This window comes from Mirounga leonina, unplaced genomic scaffold, assembly GCF_011800145.1.
Source record: "Mirounga leonina isolate KUSES-001 unplaced genomic scaffold, KU_Mleo_1.0 Mir_166, whole genome shotgun sequence".
In the NCBI taxonomy this organism is placed as follows: Eukaryota; Metazoa; Chordata; class Mammalia; order Carnivora; family Phocidae; genus Mirounga; species Mirounga leonina.
The window spans coordinates 12533447-12550207 of record NW_023270418.1 but is presented as its reverse complement, the minus strand read 5'-3'; the positions used below and the strand labels follow the sequence as shown (position 1 = coordinate 12550207).

At 37.7% G+C, this 16761-nt stretch overlaps 1 protein-coding gene across 2 annotated transcripts in view; it reads left to right on the top strand.

Annotated features, from left to right (window-relative positions):
• The first annotated feature begins 1897 nt into the window (after positions 1-1897).
• Positions 1898-16761, top strand: part of CSTF3 (cleavage stimulation factor subunit 3) — a 69466-nt gene continuing 54602 nt past the window's right edge. The window contains exon 1 of one of the 2 annotated variants that reach the window (XM_035012534.1): positions 1898-2111. In XM_035012534.1, coding sequence (XP_034868425.1) covers positions 2085-2111 — 27 coding nt within the window. In that variant the 5' untranslated portion in view covers positions 1898-2084. The remainder of the gene's footprint in view (positions 2112-16761) is intronic. The other variant, XM_035012533.1, reaches the window with a different exon arrangement.

The following is a 16761-nucleotide window of genomic DNA, read 5'->3' as shown; positions in this document are numbered from 1 at the left end:
AAGATTTATTGATGGGTGACCAAACTGTGGTGAAAATTTGTTGGGGAACAGGAAATTAGCACTGTGCCAATGCCTTACTCTGCAATTACCTGCTCATTAACTACAAAGGGTAAAATATACCTAAAGGAGAGAATGGATAGTCACCACCCAAACAAGTGATCAAACGCAGCATCAAATTAGTAATTTGATGTATCTCCTGACATAATACAAAATGAAGTACATAGCTATACCTGTGACATATTCTTGCCAAAAAAAAATTTTTTTTAAGATTTTCTTTATTTATTAGAGAGAGAGCACGGAGAGAGGAGAGTGAGAAGCAGACTCCCTGGGGCTCCATCCCAGGATCCTGAGATCATGACCCAAGCCAAAGGCAACCACTTAACCGACTGAGCCACCCAGGCACCCCTTTTTGCCAAAATGTTTAACCTGAATCTTATCACTTCTTTAGAGCACACTTTTGGATATATCCAGAATATGGGACATTCCTGGAGAAAACCAGCCTGCTTCTCCCTCTCCCTCTGCCTACCACTCCTCCGGCTTGTGCTCTTGCTCTCTATCAAATGGATGAATAAAATCTTAAAAAATATATATTAGGAAAAACCAGCATTTGAGTCCAACTTTGAAGAATAGAACATGAATGCTATTCTTTTGTGTGCGAATACTATTCTTAAAGAGTTATTCTTACATTAATCATAGACAAAGAAAACAGATAAAAAGCAAACTATGTGACACCAAATCTGGAGATAACTACTTTTAATCTTTTAATATTTTAAATGTGTGTGTGTGTGTGTATCTCCTATATAATGTGCACTATTTTTGCATTCTTTTTCAGGTAACAGTATCATGGATATCTGTCAGTCATTGTACATTAGCATCAGTTTACTGGCCCCATAACATTCCATTGTAGAGATGTTTTGTAATATATTTAATGTCCTCTATTGTTGGATGGTGCAATAAACATTTACATCTTTGTGTTAACATATGTCTTTTGTTCATGTGTCTGATTACTTGGAAGGGTAAGAATTCAGGCTGTGGAAAGGGTGGTGGAAATAGAAGCAGAGGCACGGAGACTGAAAAGAATAAGGTGTGTACGGGAAAAGTTGAAGTTTACTTTGGCATGTAAGCCGCCATCAGCGAGGATAAAAGGACACACGGTAAGATGATCTTTAACTGGAAATTAGTTTGAGAAGAGACCTGTTCTCACTTAATCTTGGGCTATGACAGACCTGCTCTGAGCACTTTTACAGTTACACCTTATTTAAATTGCGAGTACTACTGTTATGCCTATCTATAGGCAAGGAAACTGAAGCATGTTACCCATCAAGTGAGGGATGAAGCCAGGATTCAAACAAATGGAGTCTGGCTCCAGAGCCTGAGTGCTATTATCTCTCTACTTTGCATACGAGGAATCACGGTGAGATGCTGAGCTTAAACCCGGGCCTTACAGACGTTAAAACCTTAGACAAACAGTAGGAGACAGTGGCGGTATAAATTAATATGGGCTCGATCTGTTCCTCTCATCTCTAAGAAGCATATAAAACCTCGATATATTCCTTATCTCCAAAGTATAGAAGGCATTTAAACTTAGCATTGCTCCCTAAGATGGCCAGTTTGCCTGAACTAAACTGATTGGCAGTCAGGCTTCAACGGTGGAGAACCAGGTTCCACAGCTTGATAATAAAATTCCAAAAGGCGCGCGAGCCTCCGGGCTAAACTGTTTCCCGCCTCCCAGCCGGTCCTAGCCAGCTCATCAACAGCTCCCTTACCCCAGGGTCGTGACGTCAGCACACGCATTGGGCCCACCTCTGGGTTCTCTCTGCATCTGCGCGGCCGAGTAACTGGCGAGTTGGGATCTTAGCTCCGCCCACTGCCCCGGAAGTTAATGCAGAAGCCACACCTCTCTCCTCGTCCGGCAGGGGCGCAGCCATTTTAATTCATATCTGAGTGGGCGGTGGCGATTCGTCTTGGCGGTCTGGCTCCGCTGGGCAGGGGGTAACTTTACTGGTTTGGGTGGTTTTTAGTTTAATTTTTCTTTTCTAGCTTCGCATCGCGGGCCAGTTCTCCCTTTCTAATCAGCTGAGGCCATGTCAGGAGACGGCGCCCCGGAGCAGGTGAGGAAAGAGAGTGGTGGGGCCTCGTGGCGACCTCTTCTCTCCACGTCTGTGTTCGTCCGACTACTCCAGCCATGTTCGCCTGAGGAAGGAATCGGGGTCTAATGGATCCGGAGGACCGGGTATAGAAGAATGGTGGAACGGGGAGCAAGAGCTGAGAGTTGAAATTATTTTTTGGCTTCTCTGTCTTAGGCGTTAATATGAACAAATATTTGATTTAGACAATAGTCAGGAAGCTGCTTCGTCCTGTTTAGGTTCATGAGACTACTCCTGTGGGATGCCTTGCTTTGATACCATATTGTTTTGATATTAGGGTGCGTAGGAATTGATGACTTCAACGTGTAGTCGCTGTTTTAGAAAAACTTGACAGTGTTTCCTCTGCCCCCTGTCCAGTAAACCCAGAAATAGGTTACCAGTTTGAGAAATAATCGGAGATGAAATTCATCTGGAGAAATAGTCTCTTGCCAGTGCGAATGAAGAAGGAAGTAGTGTAGGAGAAGAGCATGGTTATGCCGAGATTTGGGAATTGTGTGGCTTTCTCCTGCTTCCTTTTTCTCTTCTGTCCGCATTCCATTTTCGTTTTTCAAGCGACACAAATATTGCAGAATTTGATAAATCGGAAATGAGAAGTCTGTTTTGGCCACTGTAAATAAAAGCATATGCTTTAGTGCTGGATGTAAGTGACCTATAGATATTTTAAAAATCAGATATTTAGTAAAATGATTTGCTTCTTTTGCTCTTTATTCAGAATTTTGGTAAATACTACCTTTTAGTTTGAAAGAGGAAACATACCTTATGAAAGATGTCATTCAGTTTGTTTTTCGATTTAAGTCCTGGTACTTTTAGGTAAATAGTTTTTAAAATGGAGGCTAGCTAGCTTGCAGAGTCTCAATTTCCTGAAATTTCCCGTTGCCATGGTAACGAACTACACTTAGGTTTTTGTTTTTTAAGTCCCCAGCTTAGAAGGTAGAGGCTGTTCTTGGAGGTTGACAGAGATGAGGCAAAGTTGCGGTTCCTCTTGAATAGTCTGGGTGATTGTAAATGTCATTATGTCGGGAAAGCTTGCTAAACTGAATTTTGTGTTTGCTCGTTGACTGATTTCAGTACTGAAATCTTCTGTTTACGTTTTACATGCTGTCACAATGCCCAAGAATGCAAAGTCTCAAGTCTCAAAATCATATCAAATCTGTTTATGTATAACTACCATTTTTCTGAGATGGGCTCATATTTTGTCACTTGAAAGCTGAGGAGTAGTAATGTCCTAAGGTTTCATTGAAAGTTTCCAGAACTTGTTAATTATTAAATTTATCTAAAATTATAGACACCAAAATGTCATGACCTTGAATACTTCAGAACTGTGATGTTTTAAATGGAAGAGATGGTGGTGAAAATTTACGAGAAAAATTAACCTAAAAGTTTTACCGTGCAAAGTTTAGTACATAGAAAAAAGTTGAAAGAGCATGAACACCTGCAATACAGTTCTTCACCTAGAATCAACAATTGTTAACCGTTTTTCCTTGCTTGTTTTATCTCTGCATACTTATTTATTTGAAAGTAAGTGGACACATATTTCAGCCCCTTATATTTCATCATTCTTTTATATAAGGACATTGATGCAGTTATATAACGAATCCATTTTCTCGCCTAAGAAAATTAATAGTAATACTATCATTTCTGAAGCCCAGTTCCTGTTCACATTTCCCCAGTTGTCCCAAGAGTATGATTCATAGGATTTCTTTCTTTCTTTCTTTTTCTCTTATTTTACTTTATCAGAATCTAATCTGGGTTTACATCATTTAGTTACGTCTCTTGAATAATCCCCCCCCCCCCCCCCCCCCGCCCCTTCTCCTAGGGATACTGTTTGAAGAATCCAAGACAATTTTCTAGTAAAACTCATTTTCTGGGTTGATTTGATGTTTGTGTATGTGTGGTATCATTTAACTTGTCCCTTCATCTTTTGTTATTTCCTGAAAATTTTGTGGTTGGTTAGGTCTAAACTGAGAGCTTTGATAATATTTGGCTTAAATATTTTTGAGTAGAACGGTATAATGTTACATCAAAAGGCACTTCATGCCAGGTTGTTAGGTTATTCCACTATTAGTGATGGTTGTTTGATTATTTGGGTAGGGTGATGACTGCTGGGTTTCTTCATTGTGAAGGATTAGTTTTCTCCTTTGCAGTTAGTAATTTGCGGGTTGATTTTGTGTTCCTCAACCTTTTAACTAGTTATTTGTCAATTGATAATTTTTTATTATGTTTGTCAGTTGATAATTCTTGAATAAATCAGTTATTATTGGAGGTGGCAAATGGTGGTGTTTTAAAAATTCTGTTCTTTCTGACTGGCTCATATTTCTCTATAAAGAATTTTTTTTTCTTTCTCCTTTTTTTTTTTTTTAAGATTTTATTTTGGAGAGAGAGAGCACCTGCAAGCATGCAAGTGGGGGTGGGGGAAGGAGCGGAGAAAGAATCTCAAGCTGACTCTGCCCTGAGCGTGGAGCCCCGTGCGGGGCTCAGTCTCAGGACACTGAGCTGAAACCAAGAGTCAGATGCTTAACCGGCTGAGCCATCCAGGCGCCCCATTTTTCTTTCTCCTTTTTCAAGGATGTTACTGTGTATTCATGGGTTTCTCTGTATTTAGTGTTAAAAAAATAAGCGATAGTTATTTTTCTTTTGGATGCTCAACTTGTCCCAACCTTTATGGTGGCTCCTGTATCTTTCTTCCATCAACCTAAAAGACAATTCTTGACATCTGATTATCAACGTCATCTTCATATAATCTTTTCTTTAACTTTGTAATGATTTCAAACATGCAAAAAAAAGAATAAAAAAAGTATAATGTATGATGTTCCTATCATAGAGCTTTAACTGATGGCTAATCTTGTTTTTCCCATACTTTCACTTGCTCTCCCCATCCTCATTACTTTCCAGCAAATCCCAGATACTGTATTATTCAGCTTTAACTGAAATGAAAAATTATACCTGCAAGAGTCACCTTAAAAATATGAATCAACTAGTTTGCTTTGGGTAGGGTGATGACTGCTGGGTTTCTTCACTGGGAAGGATTATTTTTCCCTTTGCAGTTAGTATTCTTTCGGTTTATGATGTGTTCCTCGATGACCTTTTAACTAGTTGGTGAATATTTAAAGGAAAGAGCACCTAAAATGAGCTGAAATGTTAGACAAGAAAAAGAGGCTAAATAAAACTGAAGAATAGTAAAAAAAAATCAAAGCCATTCTGAATGGTATGTTTGCTTTGGAAAGATGCCGAGGGATGTGATGGACAAAGAATATGGCAAGATAGGTGTAGATTTCTTTTATAGCCTTATAGCATTGAAGCTCAGAAAGAAGTTGGTTGAATAAACCTGATAGTATCTTAAATTTGTTATTCAAAAATATGGGTGGTCATTACTTTCTTGGTACTGAATCTATAGATTTGTGCCCTTTGAAAGGGGGAAGTGATTGTAAACAAGCAGGATCGCTTGCTAAGGTTTATGGTAGTCTTTTTTTTTTAACTGTTGTGAGGAAGTTCCATTTTGCATAGAGACCTATTTTAATTACCTTGGCATTTTTCATCGGTATTTTTGATTACTGTTTTTGCCAGTTCAGTGGTGACAAAACTATGTGCTTGTAGTTTCTCCCCACTTCCCTAATGAAAACACATCTGGTTAGTGTGTGGAATTACAGATATATGTTGTCTTCTGTGTGTGTATATATACATACATACATTAGTGCTTGGTTCAACTTTTGATCTCATTCTTTTTTAGCTCCATTTTACCTTGTGCAGTACCCCTACAGCATTTAGCTGTCGTCTAGAGTTCTTCCCCGGGGTTTGGACCTGAGTTGAAGGGATTGCCTTATTTATTCATCCTTGCATCTAGGAATCTGGGAATCTGTTTTGATACTTAAAGGTGTTCAGTAAATGAATGGATGAATTTTGCATTTAGGCTGTATGTGATACATTACAAATTCCTATAGAATTTAATTTTGGGAGGACAAGTGCATAAATATGAAAAAATAAATTGGGCATAAGAGTGGGGGGGTTGCACCTTTAAATCCCTAAAATTCTGTTTCTGCACTCATCTTTTAGAAATAAGGCTACTTCTTTTTTTTTTTTTTTTTTTTAAAGATTTATTTATTTGACAGAGAGAGCGCGTAAGTAGGCATGGAGGCAGGGAGAGGGAGAAGCAGGCTCCCTGCTAAGCAGGGAGCCTGATGTGGGGCTCGATCCCAGGACCCTGGGATCATGATCCGAGCTGAAGGCAGCCGCTTAACCAACTGAGCCACCCACGTGCCCCAGTAAGACTTCATTTTTAAAACAATCTATAACCTACCTAGGATTAGGAAGGCTTATAATATAAACAAAATGATCCTCACTTTGGAAAATTTACATGACTTGAAGCAGCATAATTATCAGTAGTTCTTAAAGAGGGGAACTTGGGGCCATAAATCATTGTTGTCTTTTGGTGAAAAATAAGTTTGGGACAATATAGAAAATAATGAAAACTGTTCCCTGCTATATGCTTATTAAGATGAAAGATGAAACATACAGTGTTGAAACCTGAAACCTGGCTTACGGTTTTGTTGGGTAACCATTAATACTATCAGTTAAAAGATAATGGTGTTGTCAAAACAATTTTAAAGCCAAAGTGGAGGGGCACCTGGGTGGCTCAGATGATTGTCTGCCTTCAGCTCAGGTCATGATCTCCAGGTCCTGGGATCCAGCCCCATGTCAGGTGGGGAGTCTGCTTCTCCCTCTCCCTCTGCCTCTCCTCCTGCTTGGGCTCTCTCTGTCTCTCTCTCTCAAATGAATAAATAAAATCTTAAAAATAAAGCCAAAGTGGATTGGGGGGGGGGTAGGAGTCTGGAGGGGAAAGGGCCAAGTGTGTATATTAGATGACGTGTTCTTTGGGCCCAGTTAGTTTTATCTGTTTTTAACAATCTTTCTGTAATAGCCTTTCCCACTTTTCCTCCTCCTGTTGTGATACTTGGTATAACAGTTTGGGGCAGCCAGAATTGAGTTCATCTTTGTTGTTAATATTTTGACCAGGTAGAATACTCTAGTTGGCAATAATTGTTCCTAAGAGAGATTGATCTGTATTTATATGTAAGTATTGGTTTTTCTTAGAAATACAATAGAAAGGTGCTGTGTTAAGAGATAATGCATTAAATTGCATTCCTTCAGCATTAAGAATATAGGAGTTCAGGAATCCAGCTTACATCCCAGGTAGACTTTCCAGAATTGCAAAATCTTTGTTGAGATGTTTGTACCTATTAAGTGGATAATTGCCGAAAACAGTTCCTAGTTTTAAGCTTTTCTGCCATTATCTCTAAATCTTTTCTCTTTAGACAAGACCTAGCTGTGAATTTGAGTCGTCTTATTTTGTTTCGTTTTGCTGTGCCGTTGGTAATGGTGTGAGAATTGATGTAAAAAGGGATTTGAGTTAGCAAATTTTTAGATTCATGGATAGTTTAAAATCAGTAAATACTGAATAAAGCCAGGAGGACAAAATTATGTCCTGATGATTTTTAGGTTTTACTTAGTTTATCTAGTGAATTAATAATACCTTGGCTACTTTTGGTCTAAAGCCACATTTTTTGAATTCTAAAAGATTCAAATTTTTATTTGTAGTTTGCAGCTGTTTGTTTCCTGGGGAATGAATAAGCAGATTTAATAAGCAAATATGATAAGTATCATTATTTGGACCAAAAATCTTTAGCCTGTTTTTTCTTAAGTTTTGAATTGTTTACATGTTTAGTAGATTTTTATTTTTATTTTTTATTTTTTTAATTTTAATTTTTTTTTAAAGATTTTATTTATTTATTTGAGAGAGAGAATGAGATAGAGCATGAGAGGGGGAGGGTCAGAGGGAGAAGCAGACTCCCTGCTGAGCAGGGAGCCCGATGCGGGACTCGATCCTGGGACTCCAGGATCGTGACCTGAGCCGAAGGCAGTCGCCCAACCAACTGAGCCACCCAGGCGCCCATGTTTAGTAGATTTTTAGTCTCTGGAAGGGCTGAAGGGATTATATGCAGGATACATACTCAGATTCATTTACCAAAAAAAAATCTGGTAGAGTTCTGTTGCACTGGTAAAGGAACAAACACAGGACTAAGCTGGCATTCAGTCCTAATGTCACCTGGCACATAAACTGCTTTATTCTCTAGGCATATGAATCATCTCAGTTACTACTTGCAGATAGTCTTGCAAAGTGCTACTCTAGTCTATTTTTAATTTTGAATAAAGGTTAACTACCAAGGGAGATTAAAGACTTCACACAGATAGTATAATTTATGCAGCTTTATTAATGTTTTAGGGAAAAAATGGAATGACTTAGATCTGATGCTACTTTATTTTTAAAGAAACAACGTTTGGAAAAATGTATTTTCAGAACAGATAGATTAGGTAGTGTTCCTCCAAATGGTGTCCATGGTCCATTGCATCATAATCACTTTATACTATACTTTATATAAGTATAGGTACATACACCTTAATTTCAGACTTATAACAGATTCTGTGAGACTTGAGAATCTTCATTTGAAACAAGTACCACGGGTGATTTTTATGTAGATGAAAGCTTGCAAACCACATAAGAGTTGAAGATATCTGAACCTTAAAAGTTGTTTTTGAATACATTCTTGATAAAATAAGTGGAGAAAAGACTGCAGATTATTTGAGGATGGTTAGGCTTCTGATAGTATTTTATGGTTTTCCTCCCTGTAGTATATTTAGTCAGTCATTACCCTTAATAGTGGAAAATACTCATTACAAAACCATGTTAGAGACTCATTCTCTAGTTCTGTTCTCCATGGTCAAGAACTATTTATATAGGTTTAAATCTTTTTTTTTTTTTTTAAGATTTTGTCAGAGAGAGAGCACAAGCAGGGAGAGTGGCAGGGAGAGGGAGAAGCAGGCTCCCTGCTGAGCCAGGAGCACGATGTGGGACCCCATCCCAGGACCCTGGGATCATGACCTGAGCCGAAGGCAGGCCCTTAACTGACTGAGCCACCCAGGCGTCCCTAGGTTTAAATCTTTTAACTTACCATCTTCTCCTGTATACTTTTGATGTTTATCCCTTGGGTTAAATTTTCACTGATTTTATTTTAATTTAATTTCGGTATGACCTCTAGCATCACACCCTCCCCATTTACCAAAAAAACAGCTATTTGGAGGAGAACTACTTTTTTTTTCTGTGAAAGTTGTACTTCCCTGGTGGGAATGGGAAAAATAGATTATTTTATTCTTTCAATCATTAATCGTGTTTGTCATTTTCCCCCTACCACCTCCAATTAACCAATCCCTTAATATTAGTTAAGCTGCCATATAGAAACTGGTTTACAGTTTCAGTAAAGCTTAACTTAGAGTTTTTCAGAGGCGACATGAGCTATCTACAATTATATGAAAAGGCTATTAAAAGTGCTTTTCCCTTTCCCAACTACATATGTAGTCATGTATTTCATAACTGTAGTTACATAGTCATACTTCATTCAAAACAATATATTGCAATAGATTGAAAGCTGAAGCAGATAATGTCTTCTATTCAGCCGCACATTAAAGAATCACAAAAACATAAAACTGCTGTTGTTTTCACTAATTATTTTTTCGTTTTGGAAAATATTTTTAAAATTATTTTAAAATGAACTAAAAACTTTCTCAATTTTAATTTCTAGTATGATAATATTCATATAGCCCACATTTTAAAAAAAATTTTGGTTCTTCAGTTTTTAAGAATATAGAATGATTCTTTACAAAAAGTTTGAGAACCGTTGACATAGTGCACAGTGCCTGTGAGGCCCTTGTCAAATTCTGTGTCTCTGGGTTGGCTTCACATAACAAAAGGTTAAACATGGAAAGTGAAAAAACCCTCCTAATGGGAGAAACTTTTTGTAAATCTGATGTCTAATAAGGGACTTGTATCTATAATACAAAAGACTCTTGCAATTCAGCAATAAAAAGATAACCCAATTAAAAATGGGCAAAGAATCTGAAAAGACATTTCTCCAAAGACAAATGGCCTATAAGAACATCAAAAAATGCTGAAGTTCATGAGCGATCAGAGAAATGTAGATCAAAACTACAATGAGTTACCACTTTATACCCAGTAGGATGGTCATAATCATCAAAAGACAAGTGTTGGTGAGGATGTGGAGAAATTGGAACCTTCTTCTTTTTTTTTTTTTTTAAAGATTTTATTTATTTATTTATTTGAGAGAGAGAGACACAGCGAGAGAGGGAACACAAGCAGGGGGAGTGGGAGAGGGAGAAGCAGGCTTCCCGACGAGCAGGGAGCCCGATGCGGGGCTCGATCCCAGGACCCTGGGATCATGACATGAGCCGAAGGCAGACGCTTAACGACTGAGCCACCCAGGCGCCCCAAATTGGAACCTTCTTAACACTGTTAGTTGGAATGTAAACTGGTTCAATCACTTTGGAAATCAGTCTGGCAGTTCTTCAAAATGTTAAAAATAGAATTACCATATGACCTAGCAGTTTCACCTGTAGGGGTGTGTGTGTGTGTGTGTGTGTTTGAAAAAAAACAAAACTCCACTCAAAAACTGGAAACAATCCAAATTGCCATCAACAGATAAATAAAATGTGGAATTTGTGGGATTATCTATACAATGGAACTTTACTTGGTATTAGGAAAATACTGATACATGATGAAACATGAACCTTGGAAACATGCAAAGTAAAAGCTAGAAACAACACATATTGTATGATACCATTTACATGAAATACCTGCACATCTATGGAGACCGAAAGTAGTTGGTGGTTTCCCAGGGCTAGGGGTTTGGGAAAGGTAATGGCTATTAGTATGGTTCTTGTTAGGTGATAAGAGGTTTTTTTGTTTTTAAGATTTTATTTATTTATTTGACAGAGATACAGAGCAAGAGAGGGAACACAAGCAGCGGGAGTGGGAGAGGGAGAAGCAGGCTTCCCGCTGAGCAGGAAGCCCGATGTGGGCTCGATCCCAGGGCCCTGGGATCATGACCTGAGCTGAAGGCAGATGCTTAAAGACTGAGCCACCCAGGCGCCCTGTGTGATAAGATGTTTTTAAAAACTTTGTTGGGAATTGTATACTTTAAATGAGTGACTTGTATATGATTATGCCTAAAAAAAAAAAGCCATTATTAAAAAGAACATTTAAAAAGGTCAGCATGTAATGGATTTACCATTTACCATCCTTCACGCTTTTAGCCAGTTGTACACTTGTTATTATTCACAGAGAAAATAAATTAGTTGTCATGTTAGCAATACCCTACTACTAGAAAAACAATTCATAGAACAGATGCTAGAGAGTTCCTGAGTAACATTTTGTCCCTACCAAAAAAAAAAAAAGTACATTATCTAGTTGACAATTTTTCTTGGTTTTGTACCCATTTGAAATAGTGTATGTTGGTGTGTATCTCTCTATACGCCATACAGTTGTGTTATTTTTCTGGTTTTTAAAATCATGCAAGTCAAAGACATTCCCAAAGTCCTACTGATACCATTGGTAATGCATGCCATGGGAACTAGTCCAGCTTTTGTTCTGCTCATTTGATTTGGGGTTCCATCCTGCTCCCCATTAACATTCCCTAAAGAGTGATAATGGGATTATAGTTTATTCCAAAGGCAAAAGCTGGATTTTTTATAGAATTTCTTATTGAAGGGGTGCCTCAGTCTTTAAGCACCTGTCTTCAGCTCAGGTCATGATCCCAGGTCCTGGGATCAAGCCCCACATTGAGCTCCCTGCTCATCGGGAGTCCTGCTTCTCCCTCTCCCACTCCCCCTGCTTGTGTTCCCTCTCTCTCTGTCTCTTTCTGTCAAATAAATAAATAAAATCTAAAAAAAAAAAAAAAAGAATCTTAATTGTAGTAAGTTTTGGGGACGTGTAACCATGGGACAGCTGTTCTTTCCCTCTACTAAGCAGAGTTCTAACCTCTTTCCATTTCAAATGAGCACTGGAAACTTGTCCTAGATTTTCTTAAACTGACCTATTCCTCTGATCCAGCAGATTTAGGAAATAGTAATACAATTCCATTTCTTATGGAGGTCCAGTCCCCTTGTGTGGAATACTAGAAAACTGTTCAAGTTTCCTTTGCCCTATAAAAATGTGCCCAGGCAAGAGAACAAAAGTGTTATGCTGTTGGCTACCCAACTGGTTCATGATGATAAATGACTTTTTGTTGTAAGAATTAAATGTGGCCATAACTACCAGAGTATATTCTTGGCCATTTCGGTTAGCTTCCTTGTTTATTAATGCACTTGATTGAGGATTATCTATGTAGATTATTTTATGAACATTTAATTACATCTTTGACAAGAGGAAAATATTGGGGAGTATAAGGGATTCTGAAAAGAGCTGAGCCATGATTCTTTGAGATTCTAACTGGACTTTGGATTTATGTAATTTAATTATATTTCTTATTATGAAATGGGATTACTATTTAACAAGGAGTGATTAATGCATTTTTTTAACATCTGCTCTCCCAGCATCCTTTACATGGGTTCTTAAGTCCATTGTAACCCCATCCTCCAGGTGTCTGGTTAGAATTTTAGGGGTTCTGTGAAGTTGGATGGGGAAAATAAAAGTCTTTATTTTTACTAATCTCTAACTGAAATTGAACCTTTCCTTCTATTATGAATGTAGGCAAGAAACCACACTAGTAGTGTTAGCAACAACTGTAACTGGACATAAATATTCCAAATATTGTCCTCATCACTAGACTCATTACTAGATCCTGTTATTTAATGCATTATCTATTACTGCGTAAAACTTTGTTTAAAGATATTTCAGTAATTATATTTCAATATAATTGCTTTACTTTGAAGTCTCTTCATAGTTCATTTTGTGTATTTAAGAACATTATTCTGAGAGGGGTACCTGGCTGGCCCAGTCAGTAGAGCATGTGACTCTTGATCTTGGGATTGTGAGTTCAAGTTCCACATTGGATGTAGAGCCTACTTAAAAAAAAAAAAAAGAACATTATTCTGAGAAAGAGCCCATAGGCTTCAGTAGACTATTGGAAAGTTCTGGGGCACCAAAAAGGGTTAGGAAACCCTTGGAGAGCTATGGTTTTCACCTGAGGCTACACATTAGCACCATCTGGGGAGTTTAAAAAAATAAAAGTGGTGATGGTTCAGGCTTGTTCTCAGAGATTCTGATTTAATCTATACAGTGGGGCTTGAGCATCTATTTTTTTAATTTTATTTTTTTTAAATTTTATTTATTTATTTATTTTTAAAGATTTTATTTATTTGACAGAGAGAGACACAGTGAGAGAGGGAACACAGCAGGGGGAGTGGGAGAGGGAGAAGCAGGCTTCCTGCCAAGCAGGGAGCCCGATGCGGGGCTCGATCCCAGGACCTTGGGATCATGACCTGAGATGAAGGCAGGTGCTTAACGACTGAGCCACTCAGGTGCCCCTTGAGCATCTTTTTTAAAATCCCTTTTCCCCCAGGTGATTCTAATGTGCTGCCAGGGTTGAGAATCACTAAAGGGAATGGCTTATTTAGCAAGGAGACATTTATACTTTTTGCTGTGATTTTTGCTGGTTGAATATTAGACACTATCTTTTGAGTTTTCTCTGTTCTTTTACAGATTATGGTATACGTTATCTAATTTGGTAGGTTAATTTTCAGCAGGTGGATCTTGAGTGAATAGACCTCCCATTAGACTGCTTTGAAACACTAGTTGTTAGCATTGATTAACTAAAGCAATTCAAGTATAGCTTAGCTGTTTTTTTAGTTCCTGATTTAAATTTCCTGTATCACACTTCTTATTTTCTCAGTAACGTTTCATAGTTGGTATCTTATAAACTAAGTTCCTAGTTTTATTTTAAAATATTTTCTTAAGTTTGTTTTTTCAAGAAGTAAGTAAACTCTGAATGGAGAAGTCTTTATTATGTTGTATCCCGAAGTGTCCCTTCAACAATGTGTGGCACATACTAAGCACTGAGCAAATATTTCTCAGGTGAATAGTGAAAATTCAAACAGTAGAAGAGTATATACATTATAAAGTGAGTGTTTCTGCGAGTCTGTCTCTGTCTCTCCCCAGCTCACCTCCCAATTTTTTTTACACCCAGTATTATGGAGATAGTTCCATCTTGCTGTCTATAGATCTGCACTGCTCTGTTCTTTTTAGTGACTACAAATTCCTTCATTAATTTAGTTCTTTTATATGTGATTATTTTAATTATTTTTAGTTTTATGCAACAGCAAACAGCCAAGTAGTTGACTGTTCTTCAGTATACATCTTTGTGCATGTGTACGATAGGAGAAGTTGCCAGAAGTGGAATTCAGGGTCAGACATTCATGTTCAATTTTGATCACATTACTACTTGCCCCCTGCCAACAATGTGAGAATGTCTGTTTTTACATACCCTTGCCAGTGCAATGCTAATTATAAAACACTTTGGATCTCTGTCTTATGGTTTACATTTGTATTTCTTTTTCTGTGAACTGTTGAAATGCATTGCCCATTTTCTTTGTGAGTTGCTGGTCTTTTATTGACTGTACATGAATAAATTTAGATATTTTTAGGTTTGTCTTTTGACTTTGATTATACTACTTGTTCATGCACAATTTAAATGGAATTAAGTGTGCTCTTTTCAAAGCCTTCTGAAAAGCCTTTTCTATGCAAAGGTCCATTTCAGTATGTTTTCCTCTAGTTCTTTTTTGTTGGTGTTTAAATCTTTGATCTATCTGAAATTTACTTTGGTAGAAAGGGTTAAATAGGAATTCAGCTTTATTTTGATAAAGTTGACTGCCATTATTCTAATAGATGATTATACAGTTATTCTAACATCATACATTGAATAAGCCACTATTCTGATTTGAAATAACACCTTTATTTGTTCATTTTCCATATATCATTCTCTTTCTCAACTATCATGGACCAGTGATGCATGAACCATTACCAAACCATTTTGCTGTGTTTTAATTTGTGTTTTAATATGTGGTTGGGCCAGTAGTCCTCCTTTATTAAACTTGTCCAGTTTTAGTTTCTTGAGCTAGCTTATAGAGCTCTTACATATTAGTAAAATATGTTTCATACAAAATTACATAGGTCTTTTAAAACATGTTTTTCTTTCTAAATAAACGTACACTTATCAGTGGTAGACAATAATTTATTCCAAAGAAGAGTGTATTTCTTCCAGGTATATTTTTTTCTCTAAACCCATGACTGAAATTTTTTTCCCAGCTGGAGTTTTGACATTATTTTTCTATGAGATGTGAATTGCCACTGAAAAAAAGAAAGCTGTTAGGGGCAGTGCTTCCCTCTCTATTGCCTGTTGAGTATTGCCATATTATAGATTTCAAGAAGTCCTGGAAAAAAGACAAAACAGAACTTCTATAAATTAACATTTATCTGACTTACTTATCACTTTTTGTGGCACATAGTGGAATTCTGAACAATTTGAGACGTAATACTTGTATTTTTGCTTCAGGTGCTGGCTATTTTAGGCATTACCTTTTTTAAGATTATATTTTTATAATAAAAATAAAACTACCGCCGGGGCACCTGGGTGGCCTTCAGCTCAGGTTATGATCCCAGGGTTCTGGGATTGAGCCCCGCATCGGGCTCCCTGCTCGGCGGGAGGCCTGCTTCTCCCTCTCCCACTCCCCCTGCTTGTGTTGCTGCTCTCCCTATCTCTCTCTGTCAAGTAAATTAATAAAATCTTTAAAAAAAAATAAAATAAAACTACCACCCATTACCCACGGTGACCACTAAACATTTTAGTACAATCTTATAAATCTCTTAATGCAAATTTCTTTTTAATAGTTTTAGTGATGCTGTATATACAATTTGTGAATCATTTTTAAAAGCTTTACATCAAAATACAATTTCCATGTCATTTCATGCTTTCTCTTTTGTGGCTCAGGATGAATGCTCTATAGCAGTGTTTCTCAGAATTGTTCCAGGGACCCTGGAGGTTCCTAAGACAGGATCTGTGAGTTCATAGTTTCAAAATTTAAGACACTTTTTTTTGCCCTTTCACTTTTTTTTTTAAGATTTATTCATTTGAGACAGAGATACAGAGAGAGACAGCGTGAGTAGGGGAAGAGGCAGAGGGAGAGGGAGAAGCAGGCTCTCCCCTGCTGAGCAGGGAGCCCGATGCGGGGCTCGATCCCAGGACCCTGGGATCATGACCTGAGCCGAAGGCAGATGCTTAACCATCTGAGCCACCCAGGCGCCCCTGCCCTTTCACTCTTAATCTCTCATGAGAGTACAGTGGAATTTTTAAATGATGTGTTATCACAGCAGATTGAATGCAGAAGCAGATAGGAAAATCCAGCTACATTTTTTAAAATATCAGACCCATGGGGCGCCTGGGTGGCTCAGTCGTTAAGCGTCTGCCTTCGGCTCAGGTCATGATCCCAGGGTCCTGGGATCGAGCCCCGCATTGGGCTCCCTGCTCCGCCGGAAGCCTGCTTCTCCCTCTCCCACTCCCGCTGCTTGTGTTCCCTCTCTCGCTGTGTCTTTCCCTGTCAAATAAATAAATAAAATCTTAAAAAAAAAAAAAAAAAAACAGACCCTAAACCGATTTGCAAATATATAAAATAAGGATATTCTCACTGAATTTTTAAATTTATTTTGCATAAAAGTATTATGTTAACATAATTTTTTATTGTACGTGGGTAAATATTTAACATTTTTGTCAGTTTT